Below are 12,002 nucleotides of genomic sequence, written 5' to 3' on the forward strand. Positions count from 1 at the left end.
TTTATTTTGCATTATTAACAGACGTTTACTTTGTGGTGATGGATTATGAAGTGATATTTATATGTTGTTTTCTTGTATAGTTATAGGGATGGCCCAGGTAATCCTCTTAGACATAATTATGAAGGTACTTTAAGAGATCTCCTGCAGTTCTTCAAACCTAGACAACCTAAAAAACTTTATTATCAGCAGGTATGAGTCCTTATTTATACCACTGTGCTTTTGTGCTTTTGTTGCCTTTACAAGAATGTCTAAAGTGTATCTGTTTTTTTTTTTCCTAGCTTAAAATGAAAATTACTGACTTTGAAAACAGAAGAAGTTTTAAGTGCATATGGCTAAATAGCCAATTTAGGGAAGAGGTTAGTATAATTTTATTACCACACTGGATTCATTGTAATTTCTTTTCCCATAAGTCTTTGGATAGTATTGTGATAACATGTTGCATCTTATATAATGTTGACTTTTAAGGATTAAACCAAAAACATAAGATTTGTTACATATTTTTTTAGTAATTGTACCTCTTTGAAATTTCCATTCAGAAGAAAAGTCGCATCTGTTGCTTTCTGGGCAGTGTCCTGAAAATGTTATGTGGCTTCCATAGTACTGTTTCTTGGAGAGAGAATTAAAAAAAACCAAAACTTGTTTTTTATGTACACATCAGTGATCATTATCTGTTGAGCAAGGTCTAATAATAAGTCAGATTTCAGTGTTTTCTGTGCTTTGGTTTCAGTTTCTCTAATCATTGATTGTCTCATTTTAAATATTGTGTTGTAAAGGAAATAACACTATATCCAGATAAACATGGGTGTGTACGGGACCTGTTAGAAGAATGTAAAAAAGCAGTAGAACTCTGTGAGAAAGGTTCGGGAAAACTAAGGTAAGTAGAAAAGGTTGCTAAAGAAAACAGTTATTTTAAAATATAGATCAATGGATATGACTGTGTGGATTTCACCTAACTGAACAATTTTATGATTTAAAGTACAGTGAAAAATCAAATGCAAGTTAACATAGTCTGTCACTGTGGGTTTAAAAACTGTTAAGGGCTTTAGAGCTCTTAGTTTTTGGAATATCTGCAACTATAATTATGAGCTAAATTTGTTTAAAAAATTCTTATGCCACTTCCTAGAATTAAATCCTAACGACACTTAACATTCATAGATTTCAACTACAAATTCAGACAAATTACAACGATTTATTGCATTATCCAACGGTTCATGCCATTAATTTTCCAAGAATAAAGACCGTCATATAACTTGACATCAGAAGATAATTTAAATATCTGTTGGCTTATGCTGCAGATACACTCACTATTCAGGACTGAGTTTACTGCTTAATTATTCCAAAGTAGGAATATATTTCTAAAATAACTATTCAGTATTAATATTTAATTCTGGATATAGTAATATGCTAAAGGTTTAGTAGATGCATGTTGCATTGATTTTTAATTCTTTTCCTATTCATTTTGGTTTTAAGGCTTCTAGAAATTGTAAGCTATAAAATAATTGGTGTCCATCAGGAAGATGAGCTGTTAGAGTGTTTATCACCAGCAACAAGTCGAACGTTTCGAATAGAGGTAAATGTTTTATGGTTTGTTTTGTTTTTGTTCATTAAAGAAATATGAGGCACTTGTTTTTGAGAGGGCTACATTCTCCAAATAGTAATTATCCATCCTTAGATTCTGATGTTCAAATATTGTGACCATTGGAATGATTGACTAACATGATTTTTTTTTAAGAGAATCCCTCTAAAAATAGTAAAACCTAGTTTCTCCTTCACTTCAGAATAGCTTGAAGTTCTTGATCTTGTAACAGTTCCACTCTTACAATAACATTTGAGCATAAAATGTTAACAGGAAATGAAAGCTTTGCAAGGAACTGTCCGTGAGGAAATTGCCTCCTCAGCAGTAATTCCAAGATTGACACAGGGGCTCATACTGTATATTTTTATGCTTAGGCCCTATTTTCCAATAAGAAAAGGAGTCTGTTTGTGCCTGTTTATTGTGGCACCTTTAACTTATCGTGATCACCGTGTTTATATCTTAATATAGGAAATCCCTCTGGACCAGGTAGATATAGATAAGGAAAATGAGATGCTAATCACAGTAGCACATTTCCACAAAGAGGTTTTTGGGACATTTGGAATTCCATTCTTGCTGAGGATACACCAGGTACAGCATGTTTCTGTTGTTCCCCTGTGGTGGTATTTACGTAACATTTCTTTAACTTCCTATACGAACAAATGTGTGATAGGTGTCAATTTATGTATTAGAGCATCACCTCTATAGAAATGCTTCTCAGAACCATTCTAAACTGACATTTGTTTTCCATCTGTTCTGAACTACGGAAGAAAATTCAAGTGGAATGGTGGTCTTGTGACTAAGTCAATGAACTGGCATTCATCAGTTCTTGCTTTTTCCATAGACTCCCTGTGTGACTCTGGTCAGGTCATTTAATATCTCTGTGCCTCAGTTCCCCATTTGTAAAAACAGAGAGACTTCCTCTCTTGCCTGTGGTTATTTTAATATTGTATATTTGAATTTAATATACAATATTTATAATATTGCCTTGCCTCTGTTTAGATTGCAGTATCTTTGAGGTGGTGACTGTCTTCCTGTGTGTGTGTGTATAGTGCCAAACATAATGAGACCCTGATATCAATTGGGGCACAATTGTAATTAAAATATTCCTTGTGGCTTGAAATTTTTCATGGTTAGTGTTTGCCTAAAGGTTAATTTTTTGGTTAATACGAAGAAAATTGGCTTTTTTTTTTTTTTTTTTTAGTGATGGCTATGAAAAATGAATACTTTTAACTTTCCACAAACCTTGTTCCAGTATACCTTTATAGCTCTTACCTCAAATGGCTTGTTTTTAACACTTAGCATACACTTTATCTTCAAGGACAATGAACGCCTGCAAGATTCAAAATTCTAACCCAATTGTTTTCAAAGTTAGCATCTTTTTTTTTTTTTTGTTCTCATATGCCAGTTCATACAAAGATTATCTAGTTTTGTAAGATTTTTTGACCCATAAATCTGTGTATTGCCACAGAATTCAGAGAGACTAGTTGTGTGTATTCATATTGTAACCAGTGCCAAATAAACCTTGAGTACTATTTTTAAGGGAGGCCACTTGTTTTGGTTTTTCCCGTTCCTAATGGCTGACTTTTGATCCTTTTCTTTTTGGTGTTTTCCAATACATCATCTTTTGTGGATTTATAAAATAACACAAGGCAGAGGTACTTAATTTCAAAAATAATGCTAGCTGAGGGCAAAAATTCACAGGTTATAGGGATTTAAAATGACAATGTGCTAGAGAAGATATTTCCATTTTTTTAGAACACTATTTTTCTTCTGTTTGCAATATTTCTCACTTGTATCTTGGATTTAGCCTGATTTACACAAATGTCGAAAGTTGGCAAGCATATCTAAACAAGGATTTGATTAAATTTGGAACAATTTGCATACAAGTCACTGATAACCCCGTGTGAATTGAAAATGTAGATTTCACTTACTACCATGTCATAGTACGGGGTGGGCAAACTTTTTGGGCTGAGGGCCACTTCTGAGTGGGGAAATTGTATGCGGGGCAGGGGGTTGGTGTGCGGGAGGGGGTGCGGTTTACAGGAAGGAGCTCAGGGCAAGGGATTGGGGCAGAGGAGCAGTGTGGGATGTCTGAGGGGGTCTCAGGGAAGAGGGTTGGGATGCAGGAGGGTGCTCAAGGCAGGGGATTGGGGTGCGGAGGGCAGGGGGTTGGGATGCAGGAGGAGTGCAGGGTGCGGCAGGGGGTGCAGGGCTGGGGGTTGGAGTGCAGGAGAGGTGCAGGATGCAGGAGGGGGCTCAGGGCAGGGGGTTGGGGTGCAGGAGAGGTGCGGGATGCAGCGGGGGCTCAGGGCAGGGGGTTGGGGTTTACGAGGGGGCTCAGAGCAGGGAGTTGGGGTGCGAGGTGCAGGCAGGGGGCTCAGGGCAGGGAGTTGGGAGGCGGGATGCAGGAGGGGTTTGGGCTCCGGCCCAGCGCCGCTTACCTCAAGTGGCTCTGAGGTGGCAGCGGCGTGCACCAGGGCCAGCCCTGCCTGCCTGCCCTGTCCCCGGCCCCGCACTGCTCCCGAAAGCGCTGTAGCCCCTGGGGGAGGGGGACGTGCACTGTCCTTGCCATGCCTCCAGGTACCTCCCCGAAAGCTCCCATTGGCTGCGGTTCCCCGTTCCCAGCCAATGGGAGCTGCAGGGGGCGGTGCCTGAAAGCAAGGGCAATGCATGGAGCCATCTGCTTTCCGCCCCCCCACCCGGGAGGCCCACAGGAACATGGTGCCGGTGCTGCCGCGGGCAGGATCCAAAGCCCCGAGAGGCCGGATCTGGCCCGCAGACCGTAGTTTGCCCACCCCTGTCATAGTAGGTGGTACTGAAATTTCTGTAATAGTTTCTGGAAATAACTGGATAATTTATGTAATTGTACTGCAGTGCAGGATTTGGCAGGAAAATCACAACAGTCACTATCCAATTTCTCTTTATAATGATGATTTAAATTATATTTTTTGATATGTACTGTTAAAAAATTATTAGGGTGAACACTTCAGAGAGGTGATGAAGCGGATTCAAACAATGCTGGACATCCAAGAAAAAGAATTTGAAAAGGTAACATCATGTTGGGGAGAGTTCATATTGCAATTTATTTATCCTGAGTTCAAAATAAAAAAAGCTCTAATACAATGTACTTAAGGATTATAGAGCAGCTGTTTTACCATAAGAGACGCAGTTTAGATCAAATACTATTCAGTTTTCATCAGATTATGGGATGAGGGGCAGGAAAAAGGTGCCATGTGGGAATGTTGGAAATAATACTTTATAGGGTTTCCCCTTCCTTTGTTTGGAATATGTTCCACTTCAGATTAAGACTATTTCTTAATATACCAAATATAGATAGCTGAAAAAACTGTAGAGTTTTATTTCCATTCAGACTCTTAACAGTTTGTTCCTTTTGAAGTTTAAGTTTGCCATTGTAATGATGGGTCGACACCAATACCTAAATGAAGATGAGTATGAAGTGAACTTGAAAGATTTTGAGCCCCAACCCGGTGAGTAGCTGGTTAATTTAACTCTGTTGTTTTAAATTGCAGCAGTTACTCTGCCATTTGTTACTTATGTAGTTGTCCCTGAGTCAGGAAATAAAAAGGTACATTAGTGTCCACACACAATATGCTTTATGTAGTTCACTCATGTGTTTGTATATAAATATTAAATGTATATGTACACTGTGTTGTGTTAGCATGGGAGAATACATATTTGCATTCTTAATGTATATATACCCGCACATACTTACAGAACCACTTATTATTCCCCCATGAGTCAAATAAAGCGTGTGCACCTAAGTGGTTGAGTACTATTGAACACACACGTGCGCACACACACAACACATTGTACAAGAGAAGAAAGCTGCATGTAAGCTAAAAGCTTTGCTGTATTGCTCGTCTTACTCTAGTTCGTATAAATATTTGGTTTCTTCATTTTTATTGCAGTAACGTACATGTGTAGTATTGCTATCGAGTACAAAGCTCCATTCTTATAAACCTCCTAATTTTAAGACTCCCCCAAAGGTGGTTGAACTCAGATTCTTCTCATCCACTTGTTGTAAAGAGAGACCATAATAAGGGTTCGGTGAAGATGGAATCAAACCGGAACAGAGCATTAAACTAGGGATGTTGTATAGATATACTTTAAGAGCTGAGTACTGTGCTGAAATGGGACCTAATCTGTACTTGTCTGTGTACCCTGTTCACCATGTTCTTTACGTGACTAATGCTTAGAGCTCCATTCACCATGCTTGCACAGAGAGAAGCAGAGCCAATACACTCTGTGGGCTTTTTACCCAGGCAAAAGCAAGCAGTGTTTGTACCACAGCCTTCTCTTAGGGGTCCCACTAGGAAAGGGTAGCTTTGAATTTACAATTGAAGCTCCAGTGTAAGCTGTGTTGAATCAATGAATGTTTTCCCTGGCCTTGCTACCCATTTTTATGGGCCCTCTCTTCTCTCTCAATGAAGATGCTACTGCACAACGAGAGTGCTTCTCCTGTCAGCATAGTTAATCCACTTCCACAAGAGGTGGCAGCTGTGATGACGGGAGAAGCCCTCCCATCGACATCGCGCTGTCTACACTGGGGTTAGATCGGTGTACCTGTGTTACTCAAGGTTGTGGATTTTTAACACCCCTGAGTGATGTAGTTAAATCAATGTAAGTTTATAGTGTAGACCTGGCCTAAGATGTAGCCAATGTGTAGACTTTTACACACGCTGAACAGATCAAATTAAACCTGTGTCCTAGACTTTAATTGGACCAGTTTTGAACATGTGTAGACAAGGCACAGCGATTAAGTAGGCTTTTAAAATATGTTAGCTAGCATTCTAACACCACACCTTTAAATCCTAGTCTAGACAAGACCTAAAAAAGAATACTAATTTCCTGTCATTAATCAGTGTTAAGTAGTGTTATGGTGTGCAATGGTATCTCTTTAAAAGGCATGGGTGACATCTGTGTTTATAATGCACTGTCCATTATGCCAAGATGAAAGAGAATTTACTTTTTCAATGGAGAAAATGTATCCGAAGTGCACGCACACAAACCACCTAGAAGAAAAAGGTCAAGTATTTCACACTTCAGTCATCACAGTTGGCTGATTTGAATCCAGTGTCAAGTCCTTGTTGCTGTAGGATTTTTAAGCTACTGTCTTCTTCATTTCACTCCAAAGAACATTTGATGCATTGTGGACACCTTACAGAGAACTTTCTTCCATTTGAAAGAAATATATAGACAGTGTTCTTAAAGATATTACAGTGCATAATGAAAACTAACCATTAGCAACACAAAATATTGAATTGGACAGTTGACAAAATTCTTGTATTTTTAATGCTTTCAAAATGTTTGTAAACTTCTTTGGATGACTAAAATCAGGGGTTCAGTTGCATAATTTCTTCAAAAATTCCATCTGAAGAGTTAATTGATGGTGAGTGTACTTTAATGCTATTAAGTCTAAGGACTTGTCTTCACTACCGCACTACATCGACAGGAGAGCATTTCCTTGCTTACATAGCATGGTATAGACACCGCTCTAAGTCGATGTAACTTGCGTTACTTGGCGGGTGGCTTTTTCATACCCCTGAGTGACATAAGTTAGCAGTAGTGTAGACAAGCCCCAAGTAAATCACATGGCAAGAATAACCTAAAATATGGTAATAATAAAATACAGCTTCCGATACTTAGTATTCCTAGATGGTAGTTTCCTCTTCAAAATAAGCCCAATGTTTCTTTTATTCAGAGAGCTATGAAAGCTGATGCTTTCAGACTCATGTCTTTGGGCATCAAGAAGTACAGCAATTTTTCACTTTTAGCATATTGTCTGTAAAATTATGGTAGCAACAGCTAAGTAGTGTGTATGTATCCAGTAGATCCAAGGACACAGTTTAGGATATTAGTGGAAATGCAGTGGTTGCTATGAAAATGTTCTACAGACTTCTGGAGTGCTTCAGTACTGTAAGATTCAGGTTGTTCCATGTAAGGGCATGCAAACATTTTGTGCAAATGTAAGGTTGCTACTGTGTCTTAAAAGCTTATTTGTTGTTTTGTTTTTTTTTTCCCTTTTTCTAGGCAACATGTCTCATCCAAGGCCATGGCTAGGGCTTGACCATTTCAATAAAGCCCCAAAGAGAAGTCGCTACACTTACCTTGAAAAAGCTATTAAAATCCATAACTGACTTACCCAACCAGCTTGTTCAAGGCAAGGGACAAATATCAGTGTGTGTGTGCACCTTTTTAACAACAGTAGAACTTTGGTACACGTGCACTATATCTGAAGTCTTCAGCAAGAGGATTTGCTGCTGATGTTAATTTTATTTTGTTGAGGCTGTTCAGTTTGGCTTCTCTGTATCTATTGACTGCCCTTTTTGAGCAAAATGAAGGTGTTTTTATAAAGCTTGGATGCCAATGAGAGTTATTTTATGGTAAACGTAATGCAAGGCAATTGTCAGCATAATGAGGGAAGAGTTTAGTAGAACAGTTGACATTGGCAAAATATTTGTCTGTAGTACGTTTATAGATGGCATAAGCTGTCTGGCTGCCCTTCCTGGTGTGGTACTCCCCATCACTGCAGCTAGTAAGTCTTATGTTTAGACTCACATCAGATTTATTTCCTTCAGTTATACTTTAAATGACATTTTTGTGCATTTGTAAATGCAAAAAAACTCACATCATCAATAAATAGCAATCTCTACTTCATTGTGTACATTGTTGGCACTTATTCGGGATTTTTGCCTCCTCCAGCTTCATAGGATCCTTTTTTAATAAACTAGTTCCTATGTTGTTCTGTCGCTACCTTGCATCCCATTTTGCCAAGTGGATGCTCTGGGTCCTAAAAGATATTTGGGTATTTTTATTAAATTTAAAAACATTGACAAATACCATTGAGGATTACTATGCTGCCTTTTGACAAATAGAATGACACTCAAAGTTGGCAAAAGCAGGTGAAAGGATTATAAATATAATTAATTTAGTTAACATGGGAAGAGATGGGGGGAAAAAACACAAGAAATAGCCTTTCAGCACAGAGGGCATGCTCACTAGTGTTTAGTAAGCTGTTGACTTTGTAAAAAAAACAAAAAACGGGAAAAAAAAATTAAAAAAAACTGAAATTGTATATTTAATGAACATGTACAATTTAACACTTGGAGGTTAATTTTGTTGGGTGAGTCTGCAAGTGAATTTCACTGATGTTGATATTCATTGTGTGTAGTTTTATTTCAGTCCCCAGACTGCTTCCTTTTCTTTTGGAGCTAATGCCAGCTGAGTGTCTAGTTTTGAGTGCAGTACAAATAGAATCAGCAATTCACACTTATAATTTTACATTCTTTTCCAGTACTTTATTTTGTTTCTGTAGCCGCAGTGTACAACAACTCTTCCTGTATATTGCCTTTTTTGCTGGAAAATGTTGTATGTTGAATAAAATTTTCTATAAAATTTTACTTCGATGAGTGATGACGTGGAGGTTGAAGAAGATTTCTACTCTCCTTGGAAGTACAGTTTTCATTTATATTAAGGTTTTACTGAGATGTATTTTTTTTTCCAGTATTGCCAATGTATATCCCTGGGTTTGGTTGGTTTTGGGGTTTGGGAGTGGTCTGGGAGGGATTGTTTTGTTTTGTGAATTTTTTTGATTCTGTTTCTTTTGTTGGTGTTTTGCCTCTAACTAGTCACATTCGAGCTTAGGAAATAAAAGGTTTTCCAGGAGGGAACCATGTACAAATAAGATGAATGAAAAAAATATTTTACTAGTTTGTTTGTAAAGCTGTAGTAGAGTCTTTGTAGTAGACTTGACTCTGCCTGCCTTGTACAAAACTTTTGTGGTCCAGATTCTCAAATCTAATATTATAAATGGTGTAAAGTAAAATCTGGAGTCTCTAAAGGTAAGCTCTCAATAGATTTATAGATTATTGCTGTAATGTGTTCCTTGTATTCATAATCAAAAACATTCTTAGAAGCTTACTTTCATTAGACCTGTCAATAAACATTTAATAGGGGTTATATACGTGATGGCCTTTATAATTTTTTCTGAGATTGATTATGGTTGTTGTCAAAAACAGCAGGAGTATTTGTTTTTTAATTAAATCTATAGAGGGGTTCCCCTCTCTATTTCAGTTTTAAAATTAAATTAATTTCCTGCTTCTGATTTTAAATATTCCTGTAGTGGGGGATTTGTTTTTGTAATTGTATGTTGTGTTGCTTTTAATTATGTTTATTTCCAATCAAGGTAAACCCAAGTTTATATTAGTTTTGTCCTCTGTTTTATCCATTTCAGGTGGATAAAAGTGGTTTAAGTAGCATGCCTTGAGTGGCTAAAGATTTCCTTTGATTCATGTTTGTGTTAACTGGTGAGGGTTGTGCTGCAATCCAGGGTAACTGGTGCTTACAGAGTGCTCAGATTGTACTCTAGATGTTCTTTAGTTGTGCCATCCAGAAGTAATGGGCTCGCTCTACATTTCTTGGATGTAAATGTTAGGATAGCCTAGTATAGAATCCACCTCGCTCTTGAAAATCATTGAGCCTTCAGAGTCAGACAAAGTAGTAACATGGACCATGACCTGTTTTAGAAGATATCTCTAGTAATCATAACTGCATTTTATACTTAAGAAGAAAACATCCATTTCACTTTTGCATCAGTAAGCTCTTGGGTGCCTTTTAATTTCAGATCTGTAGTTTTACTTTCTTCACTGTCATGTGCTTATTGATAGCACTAGTGCACCAGTTTTGAAAGGACCCCACATATGTAAAGCATTTTGTTCCTTCCAAATTTTTCTGTCATTGAGGTTTTCTGAGAAGATTTGGAGCACAAGTAACTTGCTCTTTGAGGAGGGAAAGGTTTAGAGACATTGTTGAAGGTGTGAATATTTGAAATACCTAACACTATGAAGAGAAGAGGAAGGTAGGGTATTATCTTAGATGCATTCTGCTTGTTTAATTCATTTTAAGAATTTACAATTACACAATGTAATCTTCAAAATAAGGATGATTTCAATTTTGAGTTTGTATTTTGGATCACAGATGAGTAATAGACACAGACTGCATTAAATTACAGTGGTAAAACAAGAAGATAAGTCAAGCACTGTTACGCAGGATCAGGTTATTACAATGGGCAACCTAAATTCCTGCTATAAATATAGAAAAACATATTACTGATATTTATATAGTGCTTTTCATTCCAAAGGATCCCAAAGTGCTTTATCAACTCTATACATACAGCACCACTGACAGCGTCACATCTGGGGTTGAGTGTGGCAAGCAGTGAGCACACTTAACAGTGGTGAGGAGGATTTTGGCCAGCCCCACCAGGCAAGCCCCCTACTGGTACAAATCAGGCAGGGTTTGTGTTGACACATGCATAGTAAACTACATGGAACTCAGTGTATTGTATCTACCTCAGCCCTTCACCCTTCTAAGTTGACGCTGCTGGGCTGTGAACCTGTAGTTTCAGAGAGTCTTTAAGTGTTTCAGACCTGAGGCTTAGACCAGTCAGTGTGTCCTGTGGGTTTCGTGCTGGCTGTGGATGTCAGTATGTAGATCTAAGCTGTGCTGTGTTTTTGCTATCTAGTATCCTAATAGAAACCATATTCTGTAGGAACTGTACATATTGTAAATAAAATAACTAGGATAACACTGAACCTGTGTCTGTGTCCACTCATTTGCTTTTCTATTAGAAATTTAATGATTTTGAGTCAAAAGCTACTGAACTGCTCAGAAGTCATGACAACTTGATCTTGATTGTAGACTTGGATTTTTCAGAATGCACCACAATCCCTTGGAAAGTCTAAGCATTTCTTGAAGTGTTTTTCTATCAAAAATGGTCTTCATAATAAAAAAGGTAGTTGTGGCCAGAGGACAGACAATTCCTTTTCACACCAGCTTTTGAGGATTTGAAATACATTTTTATTCCACATGGGAACAAAACCGAAACCTTGCAAACGTTCTCAAACATGGGCTTGTCAGTGTTCATTTTCTGGGTCAAAACTAGCTCCTTGATTTGGAAGAAGGGGTGTTTATGTCTATTCTGGAGGTCAGAGCACTGGCCTGGCATGTAGGAGTCCCCGATCCTTACTTTCCCTGATGCAAGAGATTTGAACTTTCATCTGGCACTTCCCAGTGCCCTAACCCTATGGCTATAGAGTGAATCTCTTTCTCAAAAAAACTTCCCAATAAAAAGTTTGTCTAAACAGATAATTCTCCATGAAATGCTTCTGCTTTGCATCATCGTATTTCAGCCAAGTTTCACTTTGCTGCAAATGTTCCAACCAGCTCTGGAAAATGGCTGTTATGAGTCTAAAATCAGATGCGAGAAACTTCTTGTTTTTCCCCCAGTGTACATAGCCTCCTATTAGGAAAGAGAGGAACTTTGAAACTGAACTATAAACTTTTGAAAGCAAAAACTGTTTCTTGTTTCACAACTGGATTTTGTAAAGGAGACCAATTAAGAATC

At 37.9% G+C, this 12,002-nt stretch overlaps 1 protein-coding gene across 1 annotated transcript in view; it reads left to right on the forward strand.

Annotated features, from left to right (window-relative positions):
- USP7 (ubiquitin specific peptidase 7) overlaps positions 1-8,997 on the forward strand; it is a 99,525-nt gene extending 90,528 nt beyond the window's left edge. The window contains exons 24-31 of the mRNA XM_034785006.1: positions 81-189; positions 279-356; positions 774-874; positions 1,471-1,570; positions 2,045-2,164; positions 4,553-4,624; positions 4,974-5,064; positions 7,628-8,997. Coding sequence (XP_034640897.1) covers positions 81-189; positions 279-356; positions 774-874; positions 1,471-1,570; positions 2,045-2,164; positions 4,553-4,624; positions 4,974-5,064; positions 7,628-7,734 — 778 coding nt within the window. The 3' untranslated portion in view covers positions 7,735-8,997. The remainder of the gene's footprint in view (positions 1-80; positions 190-278; positions 357-773; positions 875-1,470; positions 1,571-2,044; positions 2,165-4,552; positions 4,625-4,973; positions 5,065-7,627) is intronic.
- The last annotated feature ends 3,005 nt before the right edge of the window (positions 8,998-12,002 follow it).

This window comes from Trachemys scripta, chromosome 10, assembly GCF_013100865.1.
Source record: "Trachemys scripta elegans isolate TJP31775 chromosome 10, CAS_Tse_1.0, whole genome shotgun sequence".
Lineage (NCBI taxonomy): Eukaryota > Metazoa > Chordata > Testudines > Emydidae > Trachemys > Trachemys scripta.